At 38.5% G+C, this 20,723-nt stretch overlaps 1 protein-coding gene across 1 annotated transcript; it reads left to right on the forward strand.

Annotated features, from left to right (window-relative positions):
* Positions 1-7,619: 7,619 nt before the first annotated feature.
* FGF20 (fibroblast growth factor 20) lies at positions 7,620-17,137 on the forward strand. The gene is made up of 3 exons (XM_069572849.1): positions 7,620-8,222; positions 14,000-14,103; positions 16,243-17,137. The coding sequence occupies exons 1-3, from the start codon at positions 7,937-7,939 to the stop codon at positions 16,486-16,488; spliced, it is 636 nt and encodes a 211-aa protein (XP_069428950.1). The 5' UTR covers positions 7,620-7,936; the 3' UTR covers positions 16,489-17,137.
* Positions 17,138-20,723: the final 3,586 nt, after the last annotated feature.

The following is a 20,723-nucleotide window of genomic DNA, read 5'->3' on the forward strand; positions in this document are numbered from 1 at the left end:
ATTCACAATAAAACTGTCAAAATTAGGAAAATTAGCATTGATATAATACTATTGTTTCATTCACAGTTCATAGTAACCGTTTCCCCATTGTCTCAATAAGGTCCCTTATGTTGGTTTATTTGTTTTTCTGTTTTAGGCTCCATATCAGGATTATCATCAGATTCAGTTTTCACGTCTCTTTAGTTTCCTTTCATCTGGAGCAGGTTCTCAACCTTTGTCTTCTTGACAAAGCATTTTGGAGGAGTAGAGGCCAGTTGTTTTGTAGACTGTTGCTTATTTGGGGTTTAGTTTATGTCTCTTCATGATTAGATTCAGGATGTATTTTTCTACAGTGACATCAAATAAGTGACAATGTATTCTTCCCAGGATGTCAAGAAGCTCATGGTGTTGGTTTGTCCCATTATTTTTGTTTACATTTATTATGCGGTAAAAATAGTTGTTGTTGTTGTTTAGTCACTCAAATGTGTCCAACTCTTTTGTGATTCCACAGCCTGTAGCTCTCCAGGCTCCTGTGTCCATGGGATTTCCCAGGAAAGAATACTGGGGTGGACTGCCTTTTCCTTCTCCAGGGGTTCTTCCCAATCCAGGGGTTGAGCATCTCCTGCATTGGAGGCAGATTCTTTACTGCTGAGCCACTGGAGAAGTCCCAGTTAAAACGGGGTTTACTACATTAATCCATATAATGTTATTATTTTCTCTTTATGGTCAAGAGACAATTTGTAGGAGGATATTTGAGACTACGTACATAGCCTCTTCCAGGATTTGAAATAGCTCAACTAGAATTCCATCACCTCCACTAGCTTTGTTTGAAGTGATGCTTCCTAAGGCCCACTTGACTTCACATTCCAGGATGTCTGGCTCCAGGTGAGTGATCACACCATCGTGATTATCTGGGTTGTGAGATCTTTTTTGTACAGTTCTTCTGTGTATTCTTGCCATCTCTTCTTAATATCTTCTGCTTCTGTTAGATCCATACCATATCTGTCCTTTATTGAGCCCATCTTTGCATGAAATGTTCCCTTGGTATCTCTAATTTTCTTGAAGAGATCTCTAGTCTTTCCCATTCTGTTGTTTTCCTCTATTTCTTTGCATTGATTGCTGAGGAAGGCTTTCTTATTTCTCCTTGCTATTCTTTGGAACTCTGTATTCAGATGCTTATATCTTTCCTTTCCTCCTTTGCTTTTCGCTTCTCTTCTTTTCACAGCTATTTGTAAGGCCTCCCCAGACAGCCGTTTTGCTTTTATGCATTTTTTTCCCATGAGGATGGTCTTGATCTCTGTCTCCTGTAAAGTATCACAAACATCCATCCATAGTCCATCAGGCATTCTGTCTATCAGATCTAGTCCCTTAAATTTATTTCTCACTTCCACTATGTAATCATAAGGGATTTGGTTTAGGTCATACCTGAATGGTCTAGTGGTTTTTCCTACTTTCTTCAATTTAAGTCTGAATTTGGCAATAAGGAGTTCATGATCTGAGCTACAATCAGCTCCCAGTCTTGTTTTTGCTGACCATATAGAGCTTCTCCATCTTTGGCTGCATAGAATATAATCAATCTGATTTCGGTGTTGACCATCTGGTGATGTCCATGTGTAGAGTCTTCTCTTGTTTTTTTGGAAGAGGGTGTTTGCTATAACCAGTGCGTTCTCTAGGCAAAACCCTATTAGCCTTTGCCCTGCTTCATTCCGTATTTCAAGGCCAAATTTGCCTGTTACCCCAGGTGTTTCTTGACGTCCTACTTTTGCATTCCAGTCCCCTATAATGAAAAGGACATCTTTTTTGGGTGTTAGTTCTAAAAGGTCTTGTAGGTCTTCACAGAATTGTTCAACTTCAGCCTCTTCAGTGTTACTTCTTGGGGCATAGGCTTGGATTACTGTGATATTGAATGGTTTGTCTTGGAAGTGAACAGAGATCATTCTGTCATTTCTGAGACTGCACCCAAGTACTGCATTTTGGACTCTTTGTTGACAATGATGGCTACTCCATTTCTTCTAAGGGATTCCTGCCCACAGTAGTACATATAATGGTCATCTGAGTTAAATTTCAAATCCTAGAAGAAGATGCTGTGAAAGTGCTGCACTCAATATGCCAGCAAATTTGGAAAATGCAGCAGTGGCCACAGGACTGGAAAAGGTCAGTTTTCATTCTAATCCCAAAGAAAGGCAATGCCAAAGAATGCACAATTGCACTCATCTCACACGCTAGTAAAGGAATGCTCAAAATTCTCCAAGCCAGGCTTCAGCAATACGTGAACCATGAACTTCCAGAAGTTCAAGCTGGATTTAGAAAAGGCAGAGGAACCAGAGATCAAATTGCCAACATCCGCTGGATCATCGAAAAAGCAAGAGAGTTCCAGAAAAACATCTATTTCTGTTTTATTGACTATGCCAAAGCCTTTGACTCTGTGGACCACAATAAACTGTGGAAAATTCTGAAAGAGATGGGAATACCAGACCACCTGACCTGCCTCTTGAGAAACCTATTTGCAGGTCAGGAAGCAACAGTTAAAACTGGACATGGAACAGACTGGTTCCAAATAGAAAAAAGAGTACATCAAGGCTATATATTGTCACCCTACTTATTTAACTTATATGCAGAGTGTATCATGAGAAATGCTGGGCTGGAAGAAGCACAAGCTGGAATCAAGATTGCTGGGAGAAATATCAATAACCTCAGATATGCAGATGACACCACCCTTATGGCAGAAAGTGAAGAGGAACTGAGGGGCCTCTTGATGAAAGTGAAAGAGGAGAGTGAAAAAGTTGGCTTAAAGCTCAACATTCAGAAAACTAAGATCATGGCATCATGGTTACTTGGTTTTTTTAAAAAAAAATTATTATTCCCTCCATTGTGGTTAATGTTATTCACTTGGATTTAATTAAGTTCATTTGTACCTGGTTTTAATCCATTCTCCCTCCCTCTATTCTTATTTATTTATTTAAAAAGATCTAAAACATTAACATTTTTCTAAAAGTCAAAACTCCATAAAAAGTTTTCAAAGGTAAGTCATTCTCCATCTCTTCTGCTCCATTCATATCCAACTAAGGTACACAATTAACAACATAACCAATTTCATTAGCTTCTGATTTATCCAACCTGTATTTATTTGGGGGAAAAAAAAGCATATATAAAAAGCTTTTTATTTCCTTTCTTTGTTAGCAAAAAATAGCATATTATATATAAAGCATGCTAAAACTTTGCTCTTTTACAAATAATACTATTTTCTGGGCCCATTCCATGTCAGTTCATGTAGGTCTATCTCATTCTTTCTTGATCGCTGATGAAAGCTTTCTTATCTCTCCTTGCTATTCTTTGGAACTCTGCATTCAAATGGGTATATCTTTCCTTTTTTCCTTTGCTTTTCACTTCCCTTTTTCATCATGAGAAACGCTGGGCTGGAGGAAGCACAAGCTGGAATCAAGATTGCTGGGAGAAATATCAATAACCTCAGATATGCAGATGACACCACCCTTATTGCAGAGTGAAGAAAAACTAGAGTCTCTTGATGAAAGTGAAAAGAGGAGAGTGAAAAAATTGGCTTAAAGCTCAACATTCAGAAAACTAACGTCATGGCATCTGGTCCCATCACTTCATGGCAGGTAGATGGGAAAACAGCGGAAACAGTGTCAGACTTTATTTTTCTGGGCTCCATAATCACTGCAGATGGTGATTGCAGCCATGAAATTAAAAGATGCTTACTCCTTGGAAGGAAACTTATGACCAACCTAGATAGCATAATAAAAAACAGAGACATTATTTTGTCAACAAAGGTTCATCTAGTCAAGGCTATGGTTTTTTCAGTGGTCATGTATGGATGTGAGAGTTGGACTATAAAGAAGCTGAGCGCCGAAGAATTGATGCTTTTGAACTGTGGTGTTGGAGAAGATTCTTGAGAGTCCCTTGGACTCCAAGGAGATCTAACCAGTTGATCCTAAAGGAGACCAGTCCTGGGTTATCATTGGAAGGACTGATGTTGAAGCTGAAACTCCAATACTTTGGCTACCTGATGCAAAGAGCTGACTCATTTGAAAAGACCCTGATGCTGGGAAAGATTGAGGGCAGGAGGAGAAGGAGACAAGAGAGGATGAGATGGTTGGATGGCATCACCGACTCAACGGACATGGGTTTGGGTGGACTCCAGGAGTTGTTGATGGACAGGGAGGCCTGGCGTGCTGCGGTTCACATGGTCACAAACAGTCGGAGACGACTGAGTGACTGAACTGAACTCATCTCATTCTTTTATTCCAGCTATATAATGCTCCATTGTATGAGTGTACCAGAATTTATCCAGTCATTTTCCCAAGTGTAGAAATTTATATGCTGTCAATAACTTGTAATTACAAATAATAAACAATGTTGGGCAAAGGTACTTGTAATTTATTGAGAGTATAAGCCATGACTTATACTCTTAATCAGCTCTTTTCTTTTTCTCAAGTTAGACACATGTCGAACTATTAAAAGACATTAATTCCTTTTTTATATACAAAAGATTCCTTTGCCATTGATTCATAACACTGTGCTTGCTGCAAAACTACATCAGAATCATATAGCCTGGAAAATTGTAAGGACATTTTGTGGAAGTAGAAATTGTACCACGTATTTGTATAACAGCAAGGCAAGTGTGGTCTCTAGGAAGTATAGGTAAAGTTGATTAGATTGCAGTGTATACTTAAAAGCTGAATAATGCACTCTTGTAAAACACTCTTCAAAATTATTTAACTTCCCATGATATCATCACAGCATGTGCAAAAAAAAAAAATCTTTAGTGTTATCTTTTCCTGTCACATGACTAGTGCAAACAAAAGAAATCCTTATCTTTTTGTTTCTATTCTGGCCCTTCATAAAATGGCATTAAGCACCATTCAAAATTTACACAGTAAGGACTTAGTTTGAGGAAAAAAGATTCATTTTGTGTTTCAAACAAATTATACTTGCTAAATTGTAAAGCAAAAGTTTTCTCAACAACTATAGATTTCTAGCATTTTACATGTGCAGAAAATATTTTAGTTTTAAAACCACTTTCCTAGGTATTTTTACATGTAAGTCTCATAGCAAACCTTGGCATAGAGAATTATGCAGGAGTTCTTATTGTACATAAGGTTTCTATAAGTACAATATATTATACTTATTTTGCAAAAGGGGAAAGAGAGGCATTTAGAGAGTTTAAGGAAATTTCTGTGGGATGTAAGATTCTGAACTAAACCCTGAACTAGAATCCAGGACATTTTTTTCATTTAAAAAGTGAAATGTGCCTATTTCATAGCATTATTGTGGTGACCAAATAAGGTCATAGACTTGAAAATGTTAAAGTTGTACAGAGGTAGTAATTTTATTATTCAAGTTTTGGGGCTTTTGCAACTATGGGTAAAATGTCTCTATATTTTACTATTTATATACATATATATTTGTATACATATATATAATACAAGTGACTTAACAGTAGGAGAGATATAAATTTCACAGCAAGACTCAAAGTGTTCATGTGGGGAAATATTTTATAGATTGAACTGGTACCTCTAGGAGCAAATGATGATGTTATATATCCACTGTGGAATAATTAACAGCATTATATATTGTACAGAAGTTAGACCTTGAAGCAAACCTCATTAAAGGTACTTGATCTTAGTTTTAAACCTTTAAGTATCTTCTTTAAAAGTGATCAATGTACGTACTGGCTACTTTGGTTATCCTGCTATGAGATTCATAGAACTTTGATCTAACTTTCTTTGATTTAACTCTGCAATTAAGAAGATTTGGTTCAAAGTAAAAGCTCATTGGTTGATGTTTTCCACTGATGTGATAATGTTTACACAGATGTGCTTTGAAATCTTGATTATGGTGGATTTGGGGGTCCTTCCACAAGACAGATTGCTGTTATTTGAAAGGTGAAATAATATGACACTTACCTGGTACAACCTTTAAAACAGACTTAGCTGAGTACATTTCTAAAGTGATTTATTTGTTTATTGTTTTAAGTCAGTGTTTTTGTTTTATTTCATATCTATCAACAGTAAATCACTGGCTTTAAGGACTCTTTTATAACTTGGTTGCATAAGGGTCAGTACTTAGGGCCATAGTGATGAAAAGGTGTAACTTTACCTACTTTAAAGTACCTGCCAATTAATTAGCAAAAATCCCTTCAGAGCAAATAAAATAAAAAATCCCATCCATCTGCACTCCCAAGTTGAGGCCTTTGTTAAGCAGACCGTGAAATAGGGCTGAAAAACTCATTTTCAGTGAGTCCCTAAAATTTTTGCTTAGAGGAAGTGTAAAAACCTGCCAAATGATTCTCAACACTTTGGCCACTGAAAAACTGTAACATAAAGATCTTAAATTTAACTAGTGGTACAAAACCAAAGTCTGAAGTTTTAAATGCATGTGTATCCATCTCCCTCACCTTGATGACTTTGGATCTGGCAAATATGCACTGGGCAGTTCCACATGCAATTTCCCGGGTCTCAAAAACACATCAAGAAGCAACACCATTTTTCGTTTATTTGTTTTCATAATTCAAATGTGAACGATCAAAAAAAAATTTAGTCTGAAAGCAAATGCAACCAAGAATAGGGAGGTACTCTTAGACTGGATAAGGGTCCCAGAGGTCACTTATCATTTATGACCCTATTACAGATATTCATTTTCTGTTTGTGGTATCCATAAGAATATGGACCATCTCTTTTCAGCCTGCTTGGATTTACTCTTAATCCGTAGATTCACAATTAGATTATGTTATTATATTAAGATGCTTAAAAGTTCACAAACTTAGCACACAATTTTAAATTTCCATGCTTATAGAAGGTTATATCATGTGTTATCTGAGTAAAGATAAACATTAAAGAGAACCTGGGTAGGGGGCGGTGTGTGTGTGTTCCTAACCTAACCTTGATTATGTAAAGAAAATCCCCCATCTAAATGATAAAAGAAACGAGTAATGCTTGTACATTTTATTAGTGTTTTAAAATTAGTGAGTTAAACTGTCAAAGCTTTGATTTTTCTTTCATGTGTGTCTGGGCAGGTCTAAGCCTCGGGTAACGCCCTTTTTCCTTCTCCCTCTCTTACCTTTTTTTTTTTTTTTGCACCTGTCCACTGCAGGCTCCCAGCAGCTCCCAAGGGGTCCAATTCTCTCCTTTCCTTTTCCTCCTTCTACCCATCCCCTCCTCCCTGCTTCCCCCCTCCCAGTTTCCCCCCCCCCCCCCCACCTCCCCTTTCTCTTCTTCAATCTACCTGCCAAGTTGGGCTCCTTTCGGCAGCAATCTATCACTGCAAAGGAGCTCACATCAAAGGCGACTGCACGGTCGCAGCCGCACGGCATCACGGTTGTTTCAGAGACGACCGCAAAGAGGGGCCTTGACTGCGCCTCCCCGAAGTTGCTGGCCAGCTCTGGCCAATGGTGGGAATGATTTTTTTTTTTTTTTTTGCGACTGCCACTGATAGAGAGCCGTCAAGGGCCCCTTCTGGTCACTTCCGAAGAGCAAAAACGTGTTGAGAGGAGGCCGGTTTAAGATTTCAAACGGAAACCTCCCCAGCGCGCATGAAAGGACTTGATTAGCATATGTCAAGAGGAGCCGCATATATACTGTGTGTATGTACACAGGACTCTGATCTGATCAGTTTGCGGAGTTGGAGCCCCAGCCCCCAGCCCCAGTTTTAGTATTGGCAGCGGCAGCTTATAGATGTTTCTGCAAGGCCAGCAGCCGGCTCCCACCTACCCCGGGAGAGAAGATCGCTCCAAGACAGTGAAAGCGTCCCTGCTCTCAGTGCAAAGTCCATCCTGCGACCTCACGGGAGTAACCGGGCCTTAACTTTTTTTTTTTTTTTTGGCGCTTGTTTGGCCATCATTTTTTCTCATCCACCTCCCCATCTCCGCTACCGTTTTGCTTGTGGGGTGGGGGGTCTTTTGTTTTCCGGATCGTCCGCCTCGCCCTCTGGCCGCTCCATGGCTCCCTTAGCCGAAGTCGGGGGCTTCCTGGGCGGCCTAGAGGGCCTGGGCCAGCAGGTGGGCTCGCACTTCCTGCTACCTCCTGCCGGGGAGCGGCCGCCTTTGCTGGGCGAGCGCCGGGGCGCGGCGGAGCGAGGCGCCCGCGGGGGCTCTGGGGCAGCGGAGCTGGCGCACCTGCACGGCTTCCTGCGCCGCCGGCAGCTCTACTGCCGCACCGGCTTCCACCTGCAGATCCTGCCCGACGGCAGCGTGCAGGGCACCCGGCAGGACCACAGCCTCTTCGGTACGTATGGGCGCCCGCATCCCGTGCTCCTCCCTGCTCGCCTGCTGAGCGACTCCGGCTTGCGCGGGGCCGGGAGCCCCAGAGACCCTTTGGGTGCCAAGTGCGGGCTGGGACTTACGGGACCCCGGGATTTTGCCTGTCCGCCGGCCTCTGTGTTCTCCGGCAGGCCTGCTGCTCCAGACGCTGGAGGGGGCGGGAGGGGAGAGGGGGGTGCTCCGCCCGCACCTGGCTGCCTGGGACGCAGAGCCCTGGACTCGGGGCCACATCTTTCCCGCACTTCTTACCTCGCAGTTTTTTTTTTTTTAATCTCTATTATTTTCTCCAGCGCCCCCCACGTTCCCCCCAGTAACTGTCCACTTAACAAAAGTTAACAACAGAAAGCCTTCCGCTTCTTTCGACCTGCCCTACAGCCAGGCAGTTGATGATGCTTTATGGTTACTGCTCAAAAATAGGAAACGAGCTTTTACTTGTCTACCTAGAGCACCACACATGTTGAGCAGGTAACAGATTAATTCTCCGTGGGCACCATCGCTTCTGTCAGGCTCACCTGCCTGCAGTTCTCTGCGCTGTTAAAAGTTTGGTGAGAAACAAACAAAAAGCTTATCGGGCTACAGAGCATGCCCAGTCCCTTAACCAAGATCCTCTTTAGAAATTATGAAATCCTGAAGCAAAGATCTTGGTATTGACCATAGGTAAGAGGGAGTAGGGAAGCGAAAGAAGACATGGGTGGGAACGCAAAGAAACGTTTCAGAATACCTCCAACAGTGCCTGGGAGCAAAAGGCTTTAAAAGAAAGAAAGAAAGAAAAAAAACAAAAACCAACAACACCAAACAAAACCTGAATGATTGTTAAGGCAGATTGCTAAGAGACTAGATTGGGAAACCATAAAGTCTCTACTGTAATTCCTCCTTACTTAGCTGTATGACTAGCACGTGCTCTAACCAGTGAGCCTGAGTTTTCTTTTTTTGTCTGTACAATGATGGGGTTGAATCAGGTGATTCTTTTAAGATGCTCTCCTGTTCTAACAGTCCCGGATCTTTCCTCTACTGTGGAAGTGTTCATCATAATCCAGTTAACTTCAAGGGTTAACACTCTTGAAGGATTTTGGTCATCTAAGTTGGGACTTCACTAGATAGAATCATTATATCTCTTTTTAAAGACTCCGTTTACCTGTCAGCAGCAATGTGAAAGGGCCTGCCTAACATAATGTTACTTTTCCTTCTCCCTTCCTTAGCAGTGGAATTCTCTGAGAGTCTTATCTCTGAAGGGCCCTCTCTTGTCTTCATCCCTTGTTCTTATTTGGCTTTCCCTTATTGACTTGAAGTCCTCATTAAAACTTTGGAAAAGTGTAAATCTCAGTTTGAGAGGGCATTTGTAACCCTAGATGTGGAAATGAGCATGTGGTGGTCATTTGGTAGCACTTAAAGGCTTAGAAAATTAACTTTTTAAACCCCACATGTTTGCAACTTCCACTGATCTCTTCCAAATTCCCATTGACTATGAGTCCAGAGTGTCATGACCTAGTGGCCAACCTTGGGGTCACTTTCAGAAAGTGGTTTCTAAATTGAAGAGGCTGAAATTCCACGTCTAAAGAACTTTGCTGACACCAGGTGGCTCAGTTCCCTCCTCTTGAGTAATTACTGCACTTCACTTGTTACAGAAAAACCCTCCAGCTACCAGAAAGGTTTAGAAATGAGGGCAAATATGTTAATGCCTATAAGTAGAACAGGTAGAAGTTAAGCTTAGGTAATAGACCCCACCCCCTACCCCTCTGATACATAGCGGTGGTGGTGGTGAGGTTACTAAGTTCAACTCTTGTGACCCCATGGACTGTAGCCTTCGAGACTCCTCTGTTCATTAGATTTTCCAGGCAAGAATACTGGAGTTGGTTGCCATTTCCTTCTCCAGGGCATCTTCCTGACCCAGGGATCGAACCCATGTCTCCTGCTTGGCAGGCGGATTCTTTACTGCTGAGCCACCAGGGAGGTCCATGTGATACATGGTGTAACTTTGGAAATTCTACTTTTAAGATACTTGTAATTTAACTGTGATCTCCCCAAAGTCAAGTAGTTGCTTCTCCTACTTTGTGTCTTTTTATAAGACTGACTCTATGAGAAGAGATTAGTAAATATTTGTCGACTTGATAACATTCATTAAACTGGTATTTTATTCCATTCTTTAAGATACAGATGTTGCCTATCAGAATGACCATCTTAGTGGAAATTTTGTTTTTGCTAAAATTTTGTATGCTTATTTAGTAATTGCAAAAATATGACTTGGACTGATTTTTGTACTGGGTTAAGTCACTGTATGGTGCAGGGGTACTTATAGGAACAAAATATTTACTGCTACAAAAAGGAAGGATAACCCAGATTAGTATGGTAGCTTAAATGAGTAACAACCTCTAGAGTGCATTACAGTGCATCCTAGTGGCATTTGATAGCTAAAGCACCATAATTTACCACAAGGAAGTGTAGATGAGAAGAAAGTATATATTCGGCATGCATGTGTAATATTAAATGGACTTCCCAGGAGGCTCAGTGGTAAAGAGTCCACCTGCTAATGCAGAAGTGAGTTCGATCCCTGGGTCAGGAAGATCTTCTGGAAAAGGAAATGGCAACCCACTCCAGTGTTTTTGCCTGGGAAATCCCATGGACAGAGGAGACTGGCAGGCTGCAGGCCATGGGGTCACAAAAGAGTCAGGCATGACTTAGCAACTAAACAACAATGACAACATTATATGATTCTCTTTACCTTTGCCTTCTTTTCTTAGTTCTTCAGTGATTGACTATGAAATTATTTATTCTCTCTAAAATTTATTTCTTTGTCATCAAAGTAAGAATTCTGAAAATTCTTGCTTAAGGTGTACTATTTGAGATGTTAAAGTAGATAACATTTTTGATTATTTATACTAATTTGACCATGATTAAATAAAAAATTCATAATACTGTGTTTTAAAATTTTAAAACCACATCAATAGAATAAAAACAAAAGGTCCCAGTGAGGCTTAAAAAATTCCCTATCTGAGTTAGCTCCGTATTTATAATAGAGTTTTTCTGCACAGTAGTATAGTAGAAAGATTTTACCTAATACGTAAACATGGAATCATTACTCTAAAAAAAAGTTTAGCCTGAGATCAAACATATTCCTTTAAAGGCTTTTCCTTTCTTCTCCCCTATTCTCCATAGATTTGTCTGATGTGGTTGCATTGTGGGTTGACTCACCTGTTTATTATGATTTTTTTAAAGGCTGGCTTTGAAAATGATACCAGAAAGACAAAGTACGTGCAAGCCTTTTTATGGGACACTGGGCATTAGAAAATCTATCTAAAATCTGTGATTACCTCTAAAGGAAAGTTTTTCATGTCTACTCTTTGTTAAGGAATTAGCTTAGTTGCCACCTCATATTATAAATAAGAAAGACTTGTCAAATCTCATTTAAGAATCAAATGATTACAAATTACTGTGTGGTATACTATTTCCTTGTGGAGAAAAAGGATCAGAATTTAAAAGTGTGGCTAAAATCTTTAAGAGGAACATGAAAAGCACATAACCTTTTTCCTATCAGCTCCCATGAGCCACCACAAAATTATTTTGACCTTGTTATATGTATATGAGGCTTTGCATATCATTTAATGAAGTTGAAGCTATTGAATATAATTATTCTAAGAATATATAAAATTGCTTGTCTTTCTGCAATTAACATGTTTTATGACAAGACAGCAGCATTATTTTAAGATTAGACTTAAAGTGCAGGTGGTTTACGATTTAGTTGTGAGAAAAATGAATACATTATAAGATCTGTTTTATAATTAATTTATATGGAAATGAAACTTTTATTGTACTTGAAAACTAGTTCTACTATGCAGTCTAATCAGTTAATCAGTTCCTGTTCTTTGAAAGACAAGAGTGTCTTAATGTAAATCAGATACCTAAAGAGAGTTAAGTTACAAGTGAGCCACAGTACACTTTTCAGTTTGAATGTAATATTCATTACAACTTCAAGTAATTATACATTGTAAGTATATCCTGGATGAAATTCCATCAGTGTGCCTTCTTCTACCAGTCATGTTTTGGGTCTTTATTTTTGTTTCTAATAGAGATCACTGATGAGCTTGGTAGTAAGTTTAATTTTCTTCTACTTCCTACCTCTCTATCAGTTATCATAATGCCTATCCTCTGAGGTCTGTATCATCCTACTATATATGTTTTCTCTCAGCCTTGGGCAAGCTACTTACAGGAAATTTGGCAGTATATTGTTGCTGTTAGATCCTTGTTAGGTCTAGTGTTCTACATGATCTCCTAATAGTTTGAAAGAGCTCCTTTGAGCTCTTAAGAATCTATGTTTAGAGCTTAAGCATCTATGTTTCTGCCAATGAATGAATTAGGATCTGGGCAGAACAGAGCCCTTCATATAAGCAAATAGCCAGATTTTGTATTTTCCCTTGGCCTTGGTAATATCATGTGTCCAAACAGAAACTTGTAGTACAATAAATCAAGAAATGACTTAAGAGCAAGAGTTAAGCTAAATGGTACACATTTATACTGTCATGGATCTTAAGACAAGACGAAGGGGTGAAGGTAGATAGCTATTGAGGAAGGCAGTTCCAAGCATAGAAAGTCTGTCTATATACTTTTTCAGCAAAGAGTCTAAAGAGAAGAACAAGACAAAGACACTAGTCCAAAGGTTAGTGTGTGCCAAGGAAAAGAATGATGCAGAGGGAAGCATTAAGGGTTTTATTTGTTCTTGCTTTTGTTGAACTATAGTGTGTTAATAGTGTTGAGTGGAGAGTTTTTGTACTAATTTACCTATTTGTTGTTGTTGCTCAATTCTGGAAAGTTTCTGAAAGTGAAATCTATTTGCATGTTAAATTCTTGGTATTTAGCTATCACATTTCATGAATTACAAAGTCATTTAACTTTTGAACCATAAAATTTAAGAATCATGGGATGGGAAACAGCATATTATATAACCTGTAATTTTTGAAACTACTTTCTTGAAGCAGTGTTCCAAAGTATAAACACTGAGTTAGGGCTCAGAAGATATGACTCCAAGTATCTGTTCTGTTAATTACAAATATCATTATCTTTAGGCAAACCTCAGTTTCTTTGTATGTAAAATGGAATAATAATATCTTCCATACTTATTTTAAGAGGTTGTTTTTGAGGACCAGATGGGAAAGTAAAAGTAGAAGCCCTTTATGAACTACTAAATACTAATGCATCCGTATAAAGTATATCGGCTGCTGCTAGAAAAAAATTTATTTAGTTCATACTAAGCAAAAACAAAGCAAAATAATTAACAGGACATGGTTATAATTAGTGGAATCAAGGAGAACCAAGAATATCTCTATTATACACTAATTTATGGTAATAATAGCTTCCATTATTGGTTGCCTAAAAATGTTAGTCCTTACCACTCTCCTGTAAGGAAGTATTTCACCCTTTTATGTATGAAGACATTGAAGTTCAAAAAAGACAAATGACTTATGTACTCAGACTCAGTAAGTTACTAAACTGGATTCAAACCCAGGTTAGTTTTGTTTAAGGTTTATACCTTTAACGCTATATCACAATGAACGATTTTTTCTTTTTTTAGTTTTTTATCTGTAAAATGGGAGTTTCATCATAATGACAATTGTACAGCACTTTTCAGTTTATGAAGGACTTCCACACACAGTATTACATTTAGCAATTTGATCTACTTCTCCTTGGAAGATTTTCATTAGTTGTATGTTCTTTAATAAATGCAAATCATTGTTTTGTTTATAAATTCAGGTATCCTGGAATTCATCAGTGTGGCAGTGGGACTTGTCAGTATTAGAGGTGTGGACAGTGGTCTTTACCTTGGAATGAATGACAAAGGAGAACTATATGGATCAGTACGTATTTTTTTTAAAAAATTACTATAATTCATTAAATAATGACTATCCATTTTTAAGTAAAATAGTGCCAATAATGCATATCAGAAGAAATATATAAATACACATACTTAAGTAGAAATGAAAAATCTTTATCTTGATAAATTTCCATATGTTTAGACTGTAGTATAGCATTAATAACTCACTTACTTCTTAAACCCTAAACCTTTATTGCTTTTAGTTCACTAGTTCTTTCTGCCCATTATCCTGGGACCAGAGATAGGAAAATGAGAGCAGTTTCTTCTTGCCTTGTTAGATTCTTTACATTCATTTACTATAAATTTTCTCTACCCATTACTACCTTTGTAGGTAGGTAAGTATACATCACTGACTTGCTGACGTTTGCAATATAGGAAATGATTAAATCTTAGGATACTGTAAACAACAACAGACAATGGCAACACACTAGTTGGGCCATATCTGATATCTTGATAATGATAGTAGCTGTGCTTTTGGAGTTGCATTGGGAAGTTTTTAAGCTCATCACTGGGGATAAGTGCACATATTTGTAGGTCTACCATAACTATTTTAAATATGGAAATACTTTAAAAAATTTAAACTTTTCAGGTTCATATTTCATCAGTGTAAGATTTTTTCTTTTCTTTTTTAAACGACAAAACAGCAACAACACAAGGATTAGAATAACAGGATAATGTAAAGTTCAATCTGCAGTATGATGTAGATCTTTATCTTTCACTCGTAACATTACTTATTTGCTCACAGTTTCTTATAATTGATTTAATTTTAAGAAAATTGTTACAGTGTAAATGTGTGCCACTCCCTCCCATCATCTCACATGAAATTCCTTCTTAACGTCTAAATCTCTGTAGCTATTTCCAAAGAGAATTTAGCTTTTATGGTTTATCAGATGACATTATCGGGTACTTTCCTTCTTCTTAAAATCTCAACTGAGACCACAATGTACAGTTAGAATCTTAATATACACTGAGGAAAATTGGTTATCATATTTCAGTAAATGGTATTCCACTTAATATCTATCCTTTTAAAGGTAAAACTTGCCCTTCCTGGGATTTCTGTCAGCTCAGAAGAAAGAGAAAGAATGCATTTTGTAATCTCATAAGAGTAGAATCACAACTGAAAGAGAAAAACAGTCACGTGGTGGCTCAGACGGTAAAGAATCTGCCTGCAATGCAGGAGGCCTGGGTCCTTCCTGGGGTCAGGAAGATCTCCTGGAGAAGAGAATGGATAGCCACCCCAGTATTCTTGCCTGGAGAATTCCATGGACATAGGAGCCTGGTGGGTTACAGTCCATGGGGTTGCAAAGAGTCAGACACAACTGAGCAACTAACACTTTCACTTCAGTCTTCCCTCTTCATGTATGTGTCAGATTTTAAAAAAAAGCAACTTAGTCAATGTCTTGGGACAATATGCAGTCCATCTTGAAATGACAAGAAATTACCGGGCTTTTACTACATTTGGTGCATTTACCAAATAGTAATATCCAGACACAAGTTAATTGTGGGTATTGTATTAAATAATTAATTCCTAAAGGGAGGATATATGATTTGGAATGATGATCTTGAATTAGGAATTTGAATGTTAGCAATACTGACTTTAGTAATTTAGCAATTTGAATGTTAGCAACATCTTGAAATGTTTCAAGATGATAGTAGAGATTTATCCGTGTAGAACTTTGGCATCTAATGATGGAACAAGATAAACTACAAGTCTGTTTGGTGGTTATGGTGTAGGAATTGAGATAAAATGAAGCATGGCCAAATTTAGAATATTTATTACGTACTGGGTTGGCCAAAAATTCATTTGAGTTTTCTGTAACAGCTTATGGAAAAAACCAAGTGAACTTTTTGGCCAACCCAATATTTGGAAATAAAATTGAAAATTGACATTCAACTTAAAGTTCTTTGAATTAAATAAACTGCTGGATGGAGTCACCTGGGAGAAAGAGTTCCACGTAACATGAGAACTAAAACAGAACAAAGCAGAAACAGTTTATCCTTTCTCCTTCTTTGACAAGGATATAGTTATAAACAAAGAAATAAAAATATAAAAGTCGAGATTTTTCTAAGGAAATTTTCTTAAAAATATCATTTTTAATGGTAACCATCTTCTCTCTTGTAGGAGAAACTGACTTCTGAATGCATCTTTAGAGAGCAATTCGAAGAGAACTGGTATAATACCTATTCATCAAACATATATAAACATGGAGACACTGGCCGCAGGTATTTTGTGGCACTTAACAAAGATGGAACTCCAAGAGACGGGGCCAGGTCCAAAAGACACCAGAAATTTACACATTTCCTGCCTAGACCAGTGGATCCAGAAAGAGTTCCTGAACTGTATAAGGACCTACTTATGTACAGTTGAAGGGGGTTGATGTCTTTACTGAAGAACCAGTCTACAACTATTCTTTCTTGTTTCTGTTCTCATCATAAAATAGGAACCCAGGACAACATTCAGAATGTTATGGAGTCTGTTTTCCACTGAGATACTTGCTTTGGAAAGAATATGGAGAACAAGAAACAAAAAATATTTTCACTTGAAGTAGGTCAAGATCTCTTTTTACAAGTGGATTTAGTTCCCTCGGGTACACGGCTCAGTGCTGACTCACAGATTGAAGCTGAAAATCTGTTCAACTGTGATCCTGGGAACTCAGCTGAGTTTGCTGCTGGTGCCTCACTTCTCTGGAGTATGTTTACTTTGAAGGTTACATTACAAATAGATACTTCATGTTGAAGAGATGGGTTGACATAGTTGGCCAAGATTATTGCTATATAAATTCTAAGAACCTTTCAGGATTTTGCAGGTGATGACATTATATGTACAAAGTTGGGGTGAAATATGGACTAGGAAGCAGGCCCACACCAAGATGGACCGTTTTTTTAAAGGATGGACCTATTTATACATTTTCAGTTGGCAAATATTTATTATATATATTTATTTATTAAAGAGTATATTTTTTACTGGTATATGAAGATAATACGAAGAGGAGAAAAAACAACCAAAATTTCTTTATCATGCCATTCCTTTGCTGTGATATCTTTGGCTGTCAAGAAGACTTTGTTATTGCTACACATTAAGCATAGAATAAGATCCTGAATTTCTTTTAAAAAATGAAGTATAGCATAGATTATATATTTTTTGCAATCAGTTGCCTTCAAAATGTAACATTGGTTTCTTTGACCTAGAAAAATTCTGTATCAATTTGTATTGAACTCAACACACATTCAAAAAGGGAATTAAACACCGATACTTTAATGTTTTGGCATCATTCCTTTAGAGGTGAAGTTATTCTACGTATATAACATATTTTTATGGTGACATAATTCTAAGTTCCTGAGAAAAATGTAATATTTAGTGAACTTCTAATGTTGAAAATTATTGGACATTATAAATCAGCTATGCTTACTTATTTTCTTGACTTAGTGTGGCAAAGCTCATTTCTTTTTACTCACTATGATCATAGATGGGGCTTCCTTGGTGGCTCAGATGGTAAAGCATCTGCCTGCAATGTGGGAGATCCAGGCTTGATCCCTGGGTTGGGAAGATCCTCTGGAGAAGGAAATGGCAACCCACTCCAGTACTCTTGCCTGGAAAATTCCATGGACGGGGGAGCCTGGTAGGCCATAGTCCATGGGGTCACAAAGAGTCAGGCACAACTGAGCACCTTCACTTTCACATGATCATAGAAAGAATGAGGCTTAGCGGAACCACAGTTAGTAATAGTAGGGCCCCATCTACCTATCTGAGTGTGCCATCCTTTCCATTATATCTCCTAATTTGTCGTTTTGCGATAGTCATTAAGCCTACTATACAGAAGGAAGTGGAGTCACTTAGTCGTGTCCGACTCTTTGCGACCCCATGGACTGTAGCCTATAAGGCTCCTCTGTCCATGGAATTTTCCAGGCAAGAGTACTGGAGTGGGGTGCAAGATACTGTTAAAAACTAAGGAAAATACAGTAATCAAGACAGAAGTGGGTCCTGCTTCATGAAGCTTGTTATCTAGTAGGGGAAACTGACACAGTAATGGTGAATTGTGATGTACTCTATGAAAAAAACAAGGTTCAGACAGAAAAAAAGAGAGGAAAAATTTAGATAGGATGGGTCAGAGGCTTTTCTAAAGAGCTGACATTTCTTAAAGGATAAGGCTAAGATGGGGCTTCCCTGGTGGTTCAAATGGTAAAGAATCTGCCTGCAGTGCAGGAGACCTGGGTTTGATTGATTCCTGGGTCAGGAAGATCCCTTGGAGAAGGGAATAGCTACCCATTCTAGTAATCTTGCCTGGAGAATCCCATGGACAGAGAAGCCTGGCAAGTTACAGTCCATGGAATTGCAGAGTCAGATATAACTGAGTGACTCACACTTTCATTACATTTCTCTCAAGAGAAGGTTAAAAAGCCACGATGGAAGAGGAAACAGTGAGTTTGGAGTCCTTAAAGCAAGAAAGAACTTTGTGGCTGCTGTTGAGTAACCAACTGGGAGAGTGGCACACACAAACTTATTAAACCACACAGATACAATCCTGTAGTTTTTATTTGCTCCAACCAGCCGTTGTTGCCACCCTCATGCATGGCAGTCATCACTGGGGATGTGGTAATAATCACAGAGACAGCTCCCACCAGTTAGAACGCAGAAGCCTTGTAAAACAGACTGCTGGGCTCCAGCCCCACCGTTTCTGATGCATGTGTCTGAAAGGGATCCTACAAATGTGCATTTTTAACAGGGTCCCAGGAAACATTGATGCAGTTGGTCCAGAGACCATACTTTAAGAATCACTAGTCTAGAGCAGGGTTTTTTGAACTTCAGTGTACATGCAAAAACACCTGAGGATCTTGTTAAAGGACAGATCTGTTAAACTAGGTCTGGGTTAGGGGATGGAGAGCTGAACTGTTGTATTCCTAACAATATCCCAGCTGATGCTCGATACGGTCATACCACATATTACGCTTTGAATGCAAGACTGACTGTTGCTTTAATGTTCTCTAGAGTAGTCTTGCCTGGAGTATCCCAGGGACAGAGGAGCCTAGTGGACTGCCATCCATGGGGTCGCACAGAGTCGGACATGACTGAAGCGACTTAGCAGCAGCAGCAGCAGCAGAGTTATTCCTATTGGTTCATCCTCTCATGACTTGAATACATTAATGGTGGTGTGTGGCATGATGGTAGAAGTTCCTCACATACCTTTAATAAAGCTATATGGGAACGTGTGTGTGTGTGTGTGTGTGGTGGAGGAGTAGTGCGTGCACTTGTGTGCATACAGTGTAAGAGGCAGCAATATAGCTTAAAGTCTACTGCTTTCATAAATGTAAAAAATGGTTTAGCAGTAATATTTTCATAATAGTCATAATAAAACAATTCCCATTTATTTTTATTTGTCAGCAATAAACTAATTTTGTTTCACTGCTGAACATCTATATTGAAAGCATGTGTCCCAAAGCAAGCATTATGCAAGTATTTCAAATCATCAAAACAATGCCAGTGGCTAAACTTACAGCTGTGGAGGAAGTCTTATAAATTTAAAGAGAGAATCCATTGTTCAAAGATGGCTCACAATGAATATCCTTACTCAATCAAAATTTCTTCTTTTTTAAGATATAACAGGAATATAAGTTTAACATTTTTATGGTGATAACTACCTGTAGAAATTTGGGATATGAAATATGACTGAGGCAATGATTTTACAAACTTTCAGATAACTAAAAAGTCACTGTATCTTGCATTCTAATTCTACTTATATATTGGCATGTCTTCCTATGTCAGAAAAACAATTTGTATTTACTGAATTTATACTACTTGAAGAAATGATCTGTTTTCTTAATACGTTTCACTTGATTTCACCTGATATTCCTAAATGGAAGTTGCTGCTAAGTCGCTTCAGTCGTGTCCGACTCTGTGTGACCCCATAGACGGCAGCCCACCAGACTCCCCCGTCCCTGGGATTCTCCAGGCAAGAACACTGGAGTGGGTTGCCATTTCCTTCTCCAATGCATGAAAGTGAAAAGTGAAGTAAAATGGAAGTAGAGTGTGAGCATATTAATTCATACATGGAAGGATAAGAATAATTTGGTTTATTATCAAATTAATATTTTGAAAATAAATTTATTCTCAGGATGCTTGGGGGAAATTTTGCCCATTAGTCATCCTCTTCTTTATTTTAAATGTTTTATTGTGTGTGTGTGTGTGTGTGTGTGTGTGCCTGCTAGTCGCTCAGTCATGTCCGACCCTTTGTGACCCCATGGACTGTTGCCCATCAGGCTCCTTTATCTGTGGAATGAGCCAGGCAAGAATACTGGAGTGAACACTGGAAGAATATATTTCCTTCTCCAAAATGTTCTATTAGAAATCATTTACTAATTTACATTTTCCATTCTTTCTTGCTTGGAATGTTAATCATCATTTGCAAAATTTACCTGCAGTAATGATAAAAGAACATATGTAAATCAACTTGCATTAACATCTACTTGCTAAAATAAAACAGATTGATCTCTTTCCTGCTTGCATATTCCCCGCATGTCCCAGCCATTGCCCTGCATGACTAGATATAACTAATACTTGGAGACCAAGGTTCTTCTCTTTAGGAAAAGTATTTCTTAGAAGAAGCA

Source organism: Ovis canadensis, chromosome 26 (assembly GCF_042477335.2).
Source record: "Ovis canadensis isolate MfBH-ARS-UI-01 breed Bighorn chromosome 26, ARS-UI_OviCan_v2, whole genome shotgun sequence".
NCBI classification, from domain to species: domain Eukaryota; kingdom Metazoa; phylum Chordata; class Mammalia; order Artiodactyla; family Bovidae; genus Ovis; species Ovis canadensis.

What these genes read in the sequence shown, in the direction of transcription:
- FGF20 (XM_069572849.1), top strand. Translation starts at nt 7,937, where the DNA reads ATGGCTCCCTTAGCCGAAGTCGGGGGCTTCCTGGGCGGCCTAGAGGGC. An exon ending in GCAGGACCACAGCCTCTTCG is followed by an intron (nt 8,223 to 13,999) that starts GTACGTATGGGC and finishes TTATAAATTCAG; the next exon opens with GTATCCTGGAATTCATCAGT. An exon ending in AAGGAGAACTATATGGATCA is followed by an intron (nt 14,104 to 16,242) that starts GTACGTATTTTT and finishes TCTCTCTTGTAG; the next exon opens with GAGAAACTGACTTCTGAATG.